At 44.3% G+C, this 12,603-nt stretch overlaps 2 protein-coding genes across 3 annotated transcripts in view; one reads left to right on the top strand and one right to left on the bottom strand.

Annotated features, from left to right (window-relative positions):
* The first annotated feature begins 890 nt into the window (after window positions 1–890).
* tsc22d2 (TSC22 domain family 2) overlaps window positions 891–12,603 on the top strand; it is a 66,608-nt gene continuing 54,895 nt past the window's right edge. Inside the window, exon 1 of one of the 2 annotated variants that reach the window (XM_069897431.1) lies at window positions 891–3,075. In XM_069897431.1, the coding sequence (XP_069753532.1) occupies window positions 1,385–3,075 (1,691 nt within the window). In that variant the 5' untranslated portion in view covers window positions 891–1,384. The remainder of the gene's footprint in view (window positions 3,076–12,603) is intronic. The other variant, XM_069897433.1, reaches the window with a different exon arrangement.
* LOC138742693 (small ribosomal subunit protein eS10) lies at window positions 8,589–9,154 on the bottom strand. The gene has a single exon (XM_069897434.1). The coding sequence runs from the start codon at window positions 9,112–9,114 to the stop codon at window positions 8,629–8,631; it is 486 nt and encodes a 161-aa protein (XP_069753535.1). The 5' UTR covers window positions 9,115–9,154; the 3' UTR covers window positions 8,589–8,628.

A 12,603-nucleotide genomic window follows, 5' to 3' on the forward strand; every position in this document is an offset into this window, starting at 1 on the left:
ATTAAAATGTGAAATGGCTGTGAACTCACCTCACAAGCAGTGAGGGGGTCAGAGCCCATCCTGCCCCACGTGGCCACAGTACGCCGTGCCGCCTGCGCGGTGACGTCATCGCGGCGTGCGGACGTTCCCAGGGTGCCGTGCAGCAGGCTGCGAGCCATCTTGCAGTGAAGGGGGAGCGGGTGTGAAACAGCTGCGTGTGTAAAGTGAGGGGGGTGGGGGGGAGAGAGAGAGAGAGAAAGAGCCTGTAATAATACATCAATAAGCGAACGTTTCCTTTCCCTCCCCGGCTTGGGCGGGTGTGAGTCCGTGTGCGCCGCGAGTGAGGTGGGGCCCCGGCTCCGGGTAGGAAACCTCCCCCTTTACCCCGACCCCGTCGCCGGCCCATTCGCACGGGAGGACCGATGGAATCGCTCGGCGACTAGTCAGGAAGAGCCAGGCCCGGCTAGCCCTCCCTCTCCCCCCTCCTCTCCTCCCACCCTTACCCCCAGGCAGCGGGGGGCCGGAGCTCCCCCTGCCCGGGGAAGGAGGAGGGTGTGGAGGGAAGGTACCGGCGGTACTAGGGGAGGGGGAGGCCAGCCGGTACCGAGGGGAGGCTGAGGTGTGTGTGGGGGGGGCAAACGGCCTTTCATCTGCGACACGGGCTCGGCCTTAGAGGGGGGAGATAGAGAGTAGAGGCGACTGGGGGGGGGGGAAGAGAGTAGAGGTGACTGAGGAGGGGGGGGGAGAGTAGAGGCGACTGGGGGGGGGAAGAGAGAAAGTAGAGGCGACTGGGGGGGGGGGGAAAGAGAGAAAGTAGAGGCGACTGAGGGGGGGGGGAGAGTAGAGGCGACTGAGGAGGGGGGAGAGAGAGTAGAGGCGACTGGGGGGGGGGGAAGAGAGAAAGTAGAGGCGACTGAGGAGGGGGGGGAGAGTAGAGGCGACTGAGGAGGGGGGAGAGAGAGTAGAGGCGACTGCTTTAACCCCCCCCCCCCCCTTCCTTCTCCACCCGCCCGTGGGACGGGCCGGGGTGGGAGTAGTTCAGCCAGAGCCCAGCCCGTATTGTGAGTGAGTGAGTGTGAGAGGGAGACGGCGATGCGCCGCTGAGTGAGGAGACGAGCCGCACGGTGTTGGAGGAGGTGCCGCAGACATGGACATTTCCCCCGACTGGGGCAACTCTTTGGGTGCGTGAAGATCGGAAGGATTTAAACCCCCACCACCCGCAGGACCACCTGCAAGACTCTTGGGCAGACTGATTTGGCCCATGGTTATCTTCTGTCCGTTGGACAGTTTGCACTGCCCGAGGAGAATGGTGTGTCGGCTCGCCTGCGGATTGTCATAGAGCCTTTTATCCCAGCGGTGCGGGGGCTAAAGGAGCGAGCACAGACGCCCTTATTTGCAATTCAAGATGCCGGTTAAAAAGAAGAGCGGGTTCCAGATCACCAGCGTGACCACGGCTCAGGTGGCGGCCAGCAGCATCACGGAGGACACCGAGAGCCTGGACGATCCGGACGAGTCTCGCACCGAGGACATCTCCTCCGAGATCTTCGACGCGTCGTCCCGGGCCACCGACTACGAGCCGGCCGAGGTGTGCGAGCGCAGCTCGTCCGACGAGACGCTCGACCACGTCGGGGAGGCGGACACTCCCGGGGCGCTCTCGCCCAACCTCCCCCACGACCGCGAAGCTGCCGGCGGCCGGCTGCCGGCCGCAGGGTCGGTGACCCCGGCGGCTCAGGGAGCCTCGGCGGCCGTGGCTTGCACCTCGCGGTTCCGAGTGATCAAACTGGACCACGGCTCGGGCGAGCCTTTCCGGAGGGGCCGGTGGACTTGCACCGAGTTTTACGACCGCGACGCCGACGGCACGATGCTGGCCCGCTCGGCCGACAGCATCCGGCACAGCAGCAGCCCTGCCCCCGAGCAGCCGTGCGCCGACCGGGACAGCGGTCTGGGGGCCACGGCCAGCTCGCTTCAGTCCGCGCATGGCCCCGACTCGCCGGGCGACACGACCGTCAACGTGACCGTCGCGCTGTTGGCGCACACCGAGGTGATCAGCCAGCCCCAGAGTGTCGTGAAAGGAGCGCAGTCCACGAGCGGGCTTCAAGCCGCCCCCGGCCCTCACATCTACACGTCTGCTGTGGGTGCTCAGCCGCAGGAATCGCCCAACAGCTTGGGGCAGCTCACCGTCCTCCAAACGAGCATCAACGGGGTGGCCATTCACGCAGCCGGTGCACCAAGCTCCCAGTCCAACGTTCATGCATCGCAAACGCACCAGTTTCAGTTTTCTCCCATTCCCCATTTACTGCCCTCTCAATCTACCGTTGCAAGCACCGACTACATGCCACATCTGCAGGGTACCCTCGTTCAGAATACCGTAGCGATGAGCCTCTCTGCCGGACAAGTGGCCAGTCAGGGACCTTCGCCGGCCATGCAGTCCCCTGCCGGAGGGACGCAGGGTGTCGGAATGCCAGCCCAGAGCACTGATCTGGACAGTCAGAGTGGGCAAGGGAAACCGAATGTTCGGCCAAGCCCCACCAAAGGCTTGGTCCTGCAGCAGCAAACTTCCAGTGTTCAGCAGCATTTAACCCAGCAGCATCAAACTAAGGGTCTGCTCTCTGGGATGGTCAGTCAGGGGTCTGGGTTACCCACTGTGGCTGCTAGCCTCCAAAATGTGCCTAGTACTGGTGTCTCAAGTGTGCCTGCTGTGGTGCCTAGTGTATCTGCTACGTCTGTTACTATGCCAAGTGGTCCAGCAACCATGGTTCAATCCCAGCAGAGTACCCAGACTCCAATAACTGGGATTACTGGCCTAACGCAGTCTGGGCTTCCTCCTGCGATGCAAGGTTCAATCAATGTAAATTCAGTCGTGTCACAAGCCAATCTGTTTCAGACTCAGCAAGGTACAGGTAACCTTGAAGAGAGACGGAATTCGGAACAGCTTATCCCTCAGACTTCTCAGTCTGATGAAAGCAAGTCCTCCATGAAGCCTCTTATTCCAGAAATTCTTAGTAATCCTTTGAATTTGCAAGTTGCCAGCCCAATGAACAGCCTCACAAATTCTGTTTTCTCGATACCAATACAGATCGATGGAGATGAGGACAGGTATGGTGGTATGCGATTCACGAATATTCTAATATTGAGACATGTATAAACTATACTTTCTTGGCCAGAAGTGTTAGTGTTGGGGTATGACTTAAGAGTACCCGGTACTGTGATGGGTTTGGCAATAATTCACATGATCCTGACGGTATGGGGACGGCTATTGGACTGTAGCCCTACTCATTGTTAATTTTCCAACATGGATGATGAAATGGCCCACGGAAGTGGGAATGCTGTGAGGCAAATTTAATAACTCATGGCCAACTTGACATCAACGCTGAGTGAACTAACAGCTTTTGTGCATTTGTTGATGAAGGAAATTTATTATGATAATGACCCACCTTTGAGACTGATAACAGATGATCGACATGAGCAAGTGCCAGTCACTTCTAGAAGCAAGTCATTTATGGTTTGAAATTACATGGAGTGTTTAGTGGATAAATTCTTAAAAAAAACTTTTCACTTCTGAAGGGAATAAAACACCTCATTGTTGTGTTGTGGATTAAAATATTTACATTTTGATCTATAACAGATTTGTATTTCTATATTCTAATTTGGTTAATCCAATGAGAGCATTACATTTTGGATAGTTTTTAATTTATCCAAGCTTTGCATCTACGAAGTGTACTTTGCCACTTGGTATTACATTTTTGTAAATTTGAAATTTCAGTGTGTGCCTAGCTAATTGAGCAAACCAGTAAGGCAATAATTTTGTATTGTCATGCATTCTCCCCACCCAAGTGTCAATCAATATTATTTTTGGTTTAGTTTCTGTAGGCCAAAGCGGTTCCTCTACAGATGTCAGTACCTGCTAAATGTCACAATTTATTTTTGCTGCAAATCATTATTTTAGCCAGTGTTATATAATTCTGATGAACTTCATCTTGAATATTTCCCATGTGTTTTGGGGGGGGGGGGGGTGGCTTTTAAAAAATTCTTTACAATAGGGCAAAAAATGTAGACAGGAAGCTCTTGATCTGATGCAACTATTAATTTATAAATCATGGAGTAATCAGTCAAAAAAATCTGAAGTTCCACTGTCTTCTTCTGTGATCATTCGTCAGTTGCTTAGAGATCCATTATTTGTTTCACGTCAGTTTTTAACACTAATTTCTTAAGTTTGAATAAGGCTCTATTTTCCCTCAAACAACACTTAAAATACATTGTGCTTCAGGCATAAATATCTTTCAGGAAATGTATATACCTATACACCAAATAGCCTACCGATCATATTTATTCTATGGTGTGCAGTGTTTCAGGCAGTTGCCATTTGATCAAATAGTTAATGCCCAGAAACTATATACTGCTGTAAAAAGAAATAACATCTATACAGGTGTATCCCACTTTGTGAATACTTGCTTTGTACAAATTCGCTTTTACGAAGAAACCTCTGCTCGCTTTACAAAAAGATCTTTGGTTTTATGAAAGCAACAAGCCATTATAGAGGCTGTGCGCACATCCTGAGACTGCACACACCCCAAGCAGCTCCTTCCCTGGGAACTATAATGTCATTAGATAGATGACCATCTTCCTCGCTCCTACATCCCAGTTTTCTGTACCTCCCATCCAGTGGCATCACTAGGGATGCTGTCGCCCAGTGTAGTAACTCATGGTATCATTCCCCACCCCCTCCCCCCGCACATTGACTGAGTGTCAAAGAAATGGGTGTGTTTTCCATGTGGCAGCATTGAATGGGGGGGTGGGGGGGGGGTACTCTCAAGTGCATGAGAAAGTTCAAAAAAGCAAATTTCTGTTTTATCGGCTGTGTATTTATCATATAATTCCTGCTTTTAATGTGTGAGTTTTAATTTTAGGTTTTGTGTTATTTGGTAGGTTTTCTTGGGGTTTGGGAATGCTCAAAGGTTTTTCCTATAGAAATCAATGATAATCGCTTTGGCTTCTGAAAGGAACGCCCTAGTTTCGTAAAGCGGGGTATACCTGTACATGGATTTAAGATTGTTCCACTGCCAAACAGGAGATTGGATTAAAGTTTTGCATAATTGATAGCCACTGGTGTCATTATATTTAGAATAGTGTAACAGACTTAGAACTAATTTTTAGTTTGGATTTTCCTTTTGACTTGTTATTTTGTAATGAGTATACTCTTCCCTATTTAGTCATTAAGGGACTGCCAGTATGTTTGGTTACCAGCTGTGGTTACCCACTTTTAGTGCATTCAAATGAGGTATTGGCTTTCAGTGCTACTGGTGTTCTGTTCGTGCAGCTCAATGTGACATAGTTTTAACAGACTTCAATAATTAAGAGACTGTCTAGCATAGAAGTCTTATTTCCAGAATGAAATTATGCTTTGACCATCAATACTGATTCAAAGCAGATGTGTCACTAAAGGACAAATTTCAGTTGCAGCTGATATGTCCTATGTACTGCAATAAGTACTGGATATTGAATACCTATAACAGTGAAAAGATCCTGTGACCCAGTTAAACTGTGTATTGATAGACCTTTCTGGCGGAATTAAAAAGGCATGTGCTTTCCAGTAACTTTACCTGTCTGTGTATATTGGCAGAAGATCCTGGATATACTATTTGTGCTTTTTTTTAAACATCAGTAAAAATTTTAAAGCAGTTTAGTGTTAATGTTGCAAAACTTAGCTGACAATTGGAGAAATTCCACAGGTCAAGCAGTGTATTTTATGTAGCAAAGATGCATAGCTAATATTTTGGGTTTGAGCCATTCATTAAGGTTTGAATAAAATGAAGACTCAAGCCTGAAATGTTGGTGATGTATCTTTGCTACATAAAGTACACTGTTTGACCTGCTGAGTTTCTCCAGTTAATCATGGTGTCTGCAGACCTGTTTTAGTTCCAGATGATGATTGAATGCTTTTTTTTGTTTTGTTTTGTTTATGATGGATGATTGCAGTGTTGTCCTAGGATCTTAATTTCCTTTAATTTTGTTTTAACGAATGAGGATGTTTCTTTCAAGATCAGTGTTTATTGCTCATCCCTTTTGAAAGTATCCACCAGCCACTTGCAGTTATCATGAATATACTCCACAATTTAAACTGTGCACAAATAGTAATAAATTTCCAAGTCAGGATTTTGTGCAACTTGAAGAGGAACTCAAACCAAGAATTGGTTGAGCAATGCCCCTTGTGGAGGTTTTAGATTTTTGGAGGTGCTATGTAAGCAAGTAAGTGCATTTAGATGTTTTGCAACCAGTGTGTGAGCTTTGAAGGGAACAAACCTTTACTGTGGTGGGATAGCAAGCTTGTTTGTTGATGAAAGGTTGCCATTTATTCCCTTGGAAGCTGACTTCTCGGATGTGTGAGAACACCAGTAATGAAGTCCTTTCACAAATCCATGGCACTCTTTCTACTGTTAAATACCCAAACAAGTGGAAGTTTTAACTTAATCTAAAATCTCAAGGCACAGTTTAATGTGTATGTAAACCTGACAATATCTTTAAAAGAATGTAAATAATATGCAAGCAGCCAATCTCAACTCCCGTTAAAGCTATCAAGAGGCTTTTTCAGGTGCATTCTACGCTAAGAATGCGTCTGAAGAAGCAGAAGCGGCCCTTTAAATTGCCGTTCAGATGGCAGCGTTTAAAACGCAGCGCTGGCCGCCTGAAGGACACAGCTGCTCAGGATGCAGCTCTGAGCGCACTCCAGTTCCTGCCCAGTGTCAGCTGTGATCAGCAGACTGACCCTTTAACATTCGCTTTCAGCCAGCTGCATTCAGGTGGCTGGGGGAGCCGCTGAGCTGATTATCCCTCTCGGAGGAGGGTTACGTCACTCGCCTCAAGAGCGTCTCCTGCACATTCAGGTAGCCTCAGAACAGCCGCATATTGCCTAAACATGCGGCTTTACATGCGGGACAATTGGCCACCTGAAAGTGCCTAGTGTGGTCAATTTACTAAAGCAAGCAACCGCATAATCGATTTATTACTAACAGATTTTCACATAAATTTAGGTTGAATGCACAGTGGCTGAATTTTGGATCTCGTATGAGAATGGGGGATATTAAAGAACATGTATTTAATTTGGTGAGTAAATTAATGTTGAGATTGTAAGAACAGTTTTCTGTTTTGGGGTAGCAATTTTTGGATAAAATACTAAGCTTCTGTTTTGTGAATATTGAAGGTCATGTGCCAATCTCAGGCAGGAGCCAGTGTGTGTCTTGGCTTCTGGCTCCCTCTCCTTTACTTTTCTGAAATGGAAACGACTGCATATCTTGAATGTTGTGCAAACTCAGGTAAAGGCAAGTTTTTCTTGGGAGGTGAGATTATTGTAAATTGCTTGCATCCAAGTTTAGGGAGGCTTTAAAAAGTTACCAAGTTGAGAATTTTATTCACGAGCTAGTTTCCTGTGGTCTATTGTGAATGTCCACTGCATTTCTGGTTCATATGAATTATTTATTTAAATTGTGTAATGTATGGACCATTGGATGGCTGATCTCATCTGGCACATAATAGCAGATGGGAATGTGGACATGGTGCAGATTTTCAGAATAAGCTAACCTCCACGAATTCTGGGCTGCATTCCAGGATCATATTGAATGGTTGCAATTGTGAACCCATACTGCAACAAATAAAATGAGTTCATGGAGATCTGCAGCCTATTTATATCTTCCAGTTAGGAGTTACTCAGTGGATTAATTTATATAAATTGCCATCAGTAATACATAATGCACTCAACTTTGAACATTTCTGACAAGCAAAAGTTTACAATTTTATTTAAAGTTAGGGTTGTGCCTTTTCATTTGTAATGAATTGATTACAAGGCTTCCAGATAGTATTTGAAAGGAAAAAAATGTGCACATTACTGTGTGCTTATAAAGAATCTATATACCTAATCTTGGGTATCCTGGATGTTGTATCCCATTTATTTTTGAAGTAGAGCTTTTCTGAAATTAAAACATTAAGAATTGTGTGGATATCTGGTGATATTTCATATAGAAATCTTGAAATGTATTTGATCTTTCCCTTCCCACCTCACACAAATTCTAATCTCACTGTCCAGTCTTCCCTTCAGTTCCTGATTCTTGACTTGAATTTCCATCCCATAACTCCAAATTTTGTGTGAATATATTCTTATAATACCTTCAGGATTATGTGCTACATTGAAGGAACTTTAAAGATACTAATGTAAATAAAGTGATGTTCCTTATGATTTCATCGTAGATATTGACTAAAGTTGCCTTTTCTCAAAATTTGTGTGAAATTCTAACTTCTAAAACTAATACTACTGAGGACTTTTGTCAGAAACCATGGATAGGTATTTTGCCAGGTTGCTTGTTTCTCTTGTATTTGGTTTCAGTGAATATCAGGATTGTGGCAATGCCCACCAATGTTACTTGTGCAATGCTAAAGATCTTTTTGTCAAATGGTGCAACTCTTTCAAAGGCTTTGTTCATAACTGAGATGGCCATGGGCATTTTAGTGGTGAACTTATTAGGAGGAGGTAAAAGCAATTTTGATCTGCACATTGAACAATTTTCTGTTAGTGGCTCGGAATTTCACTGGTCCTCAATTTTTTTTTTTTTTTTTTTGCATTTTAATCGATTTTTATTTTACACAACATGTTGTACACATTTACTGAGGCTGTCCACGACCACGACCGAATCCACCTCTAAATTGGAATTCTGTGGCTGTACCAGCACCAGCTTCAGCCTTCTTGTCTGCTCCAAGTGGAGTAGCCCGCCTGTAATTGTCTCTGTCAGATTCACGAAGACGAGGGCGATCCTCAGTTAGACCTTTAGGTCTTGGCCTTGCTGTTTCAGGACGGGTCTGGCGACGCAAAGTAGCAGGAACAATTTCTGGAGGAAGATGAAGGTAATCACGCAGATACTGGATGCCCTCATTAGTCAAGTACCAGTAGAAGTGCCGCCAAGCAAACTGTTCCTTTACATAACCACGCGATTTCAAAGACTGCATGGCCTTCATTACGTGCAGGTTAGGGACATTTTTGTCTGCCAACTCTGGATGTTTTGGCATATGCACATCTTTTTTGGCTACCATTACACCCTCCTTGAAGAGTAGCTCATAGATAGCAATACGGTTCTTCTTGGGCATCAACATCTCGACTGCTGGTCATGGACCTGAAGCGGCGAAAAGCACTGGTCCTCAATATTGAAGGCAAAAGACAACATAAACAGTGGATCATGTAGAAGAGGAGACCATTCAAAGGGATGGCATGAAAAGGGTTTCAAGCAGATGTGTTGGTGAGTTCCAGGGAATAAGGTCAATAGAACTTCACCATAGGGAAATTTAAGGCACAATATTTAGATTCAGTGCACTAGAGGGAATCTGTTGCAGACAGAAACAGGCAGAATGGCTGTTGGCAAATATCAAAATATTTATAATTATCCTTGAGATTTTCAACTGCAATTGGCTGCACTGAATTCAGATTCATATGAATGAGCTGTAGTTGGAGACAAACAACAGATTGGTTTGTCTCCATGATGTTACATGGCATTTGCTGTTTCAAACATGGTAATAGGTATTTTCAAATGTTAAATAGAAAATCCCCTGCCTGGAGGATTGAAAACGGTTTTCAAAGACTAATTTACAATAGAAACTCCTTTAGTGACTGCTTCAGGGAATTGTAGAGCAATCTGAAATAATAACTGGAGCAAGTCTATTCTGTTTTAGAATAGCATAAATTAATCTCAATTGTATGCTAATGTTTGTACATTGCTCCTCCATTTGTATGTAACCAGCTTATGCCAGTTGCACTGTGTAAAATTTTCAGTAAATATGATACCCAGAAAAATTAATATGGTTCTTGGCTTCCATTCATAAATTCTGCACATTTAGATGAACTGTACTCAGACCTGTGGGATTAAAAATGACAAAGACATTTGCAAATTGATCTATTTTAATTGGAAACAATTCCTCAGGTTTGCCTGGGCCAAACAATATGTAAAATGGTAATGGAATCCAAATTTTAACAAGTCATTAAATTTTTTTTTAAGCTGAGCTGGACTTCCAGCAGACTTGAACATTGTAATTTTGAAGCAGTTTTTGTCAAATTTGTAAACTGCATAGAATACTACATTAGAAGATTATAAAATAGAAGTTCGGCCAATTGTTTTTCTCAAAGTTAGGTCAGTTTGAAGCTGGTCATTTCTATGTTATTTAAGCAGGTTCATTCGTTAACACTTTGCACTACTCTCCATTATTTTTTTTAAAAAAAGCAATTCCTATTCCTTGGCCTGGAATTTCTGACATCCTTTTACTTTATATCTTCAGACGAATGATTAAACATGGTCTTTGTTGCTTAGTGTTATTTTGCCTTGGTCTCTTGTCTATTCAATAGTCTATTAAAGGCAATCCAAATCTGAAGTGTCTTCAATCCAGGGGTAGAAAGTAGAAAATGAAACTGTCATTTTGGAGGTAGTTGCAATTAAAATGATTGTCTTTGTAGAGTCATTGGATTTTGCCAAATGTTCCGTGTCAGCTTCTGAAATCTTGTTCAGTTAAACCATTTGAATATGTGACATGAATATGGTGAACTACACCTGGTTTTCCTACAGGTATTCAGTCTAGGATTACATCAAGTGTTTCATTTCAGGGCCTCAGACTTCATTCCTTTCTGGTCTACAGTACTTTTGCTGTTCAGATGATGCAGCTATGTGTATAAATCTTTGGCTTGGCTTCGCGGACGAAGATTTATGGAGGGGGTAATTGTCCACGTCAGCTGCAGGCTCGTTTGTGGCTGACAAGTCCGATGCGGGACAGGCAGACACGATTGCAGCGGTTGCAAGGGAAAATTGGTTGGTTGGGGTTGGGTGTTGGGTTTTTCCTCCTTTAATATTGGGTACTCTATAAATAGAGTACCCAATATCTACAGAAAGCCTGGAATGTCGACTCCGTGAGTAAGATGAAATCACTTAGTTTTTTTTCCAGAATTGATCAAGTTTAATGAACTTTGCCACTTTGGTGAATTCAAAAGGGAAGGATGGTTAACTTATTGGGCAAGTATATAGTTTGTTTGATTGAATTAGAGGTATTTACTGAAACCAAATTTAAAAAAAAAAAACATGATTCTACACTCTGGTATTTCATGTGCAGAACAATAAATTTGGTAATTCTTTGCTTTGAATCATAATAAATATATTTTTACCTGGTGGTTGCCCTCACAAATTGAGGGCAAAGTCTGATTTCTGTTTCTGAAGTTGATATTTATTTTGCCATCTGTTGAGTAAGGGCAGGTTGTTTTTTGAAATTCAATTTTAACATTTGCTTTGAACTTGAGTTACTGGTGTACTTAAAATAAAAATTTCTTAAAGAGGAAGATAAAACATTTTTGTGTCCCACTAATTGAGTTTGGAATGAGTAAAGGTAGTAACTTGAATGAGGGGGAAAGAAATGATACAACCCAACTGGCGCCAGTCTCAGTAAAAGTGAGTGCTTGGCAAGCAGTATAATTGCAAAGCAATTTGAAGAACTCAGGTGATGTGCTGTTATCTTGACGTGTCTCACTTCTAGAATAGTGTCTGTCATGATTATCAGGATTTAAATCTGGATGGAGTACAGTGGCAACAGCCCCTATTTATTTAGTGCCTTTTGTGTCCCAAGATGCTTCACATGAGTGAATTCGAAAGAAGTTGATACCTCTTCAGGAGGAATTGGGGAGCATTTGGCACTGGGGCAATTACATTTTGTGCTAAGTTCTAGGACTGGAGGGGTGCAATTATCTCAGATGGTAGTAGATCTCGAGTGGGGGTGGTTAGGGCATGATGGGATTTTTCATCTTGAATATTTGCTCAGTCAAGAGCGTGTGTAGAATAAGTACATGGATGAAGGTTGAGATTTGGGGCAATCAGATGTAATGTTGCTGGCTCTCCACTCTGCTCTAGAACACAAGCAGTAACTCATACATATGGCTGCTCTTAATCGACTACAGCTCAACCTTCAATACCATTATTCCCTCAGTGCTGGTCAAGAAGCTACAAACTGGGCCTCTGTACCTCCCACCCTGACAACTGGATCCTTGATTTTCTCATCTGAAGACCACGGTCGGTATGAATTGGAAGCAATATCTACTCCTCGATGATTATCAACACGGGTGCACCCCAAGGATGCTTGCCTTCATTATACACCCATGACTGGGTGGCCAGGCACAATTCCAATGCTATCTACAAGTTTGCCGATGACACTATAGTTAACGGCAGAATCACAAACGACAATGAGAAAGTGTGCAGGAGGGAGATAGAGCAGGTCTTTGAGCTGGTGTCACAACAACAACCTTGTACTCGACGTTAGCAAAACCAAAGAGATGATTGTGGACTTCACGAAGGAATCAGGGGAACATGACCTAGTCCTCATTGAGGGTTCAGTAGTGGAGAGGGTCAACAAATTCCTGGGTGTCAACGTCTCCGAGGATCTGTCCTGGAGCCTCCATATTGATGCAATCACAAAGGTCTGCCAGCAGTATACTTTTTGAGGAGGTCCAGCATGTCACCAAAGACTCTCTAAACTTCTACAGGTGTACTGAGGAGAGCATACTGGCTAGTTGCATCACTGCTTGGTATGGAGGTGCCAAATCTCAGGACAAGGAAAAAC

Source organism: Narcine bancroftii, chromosome 9 (genome assembly GCF_036971445.1).
Source record: "Narcine bancroftii isolate sNarBan1 chromosome 9, sNarBan1.hap1, whole genome shotgun sequence".
NCBI classification, from domain to species: Eukaryota; Metazoa; Chordata; class Chondrichthyes; order Torpediniformes; family Narcinidae; genus Narcine; species Narcine bancroftii.

Excerpts from the sequence above, each read along its gene's own strand:
- LOC138742693 (XM_069897434.1), bottom strand. The coding sequence starts at position 9,114 with ATGTTGATGCCCAAGAAGAACCGTATTGCTATCTATGAGCTACTCTTC.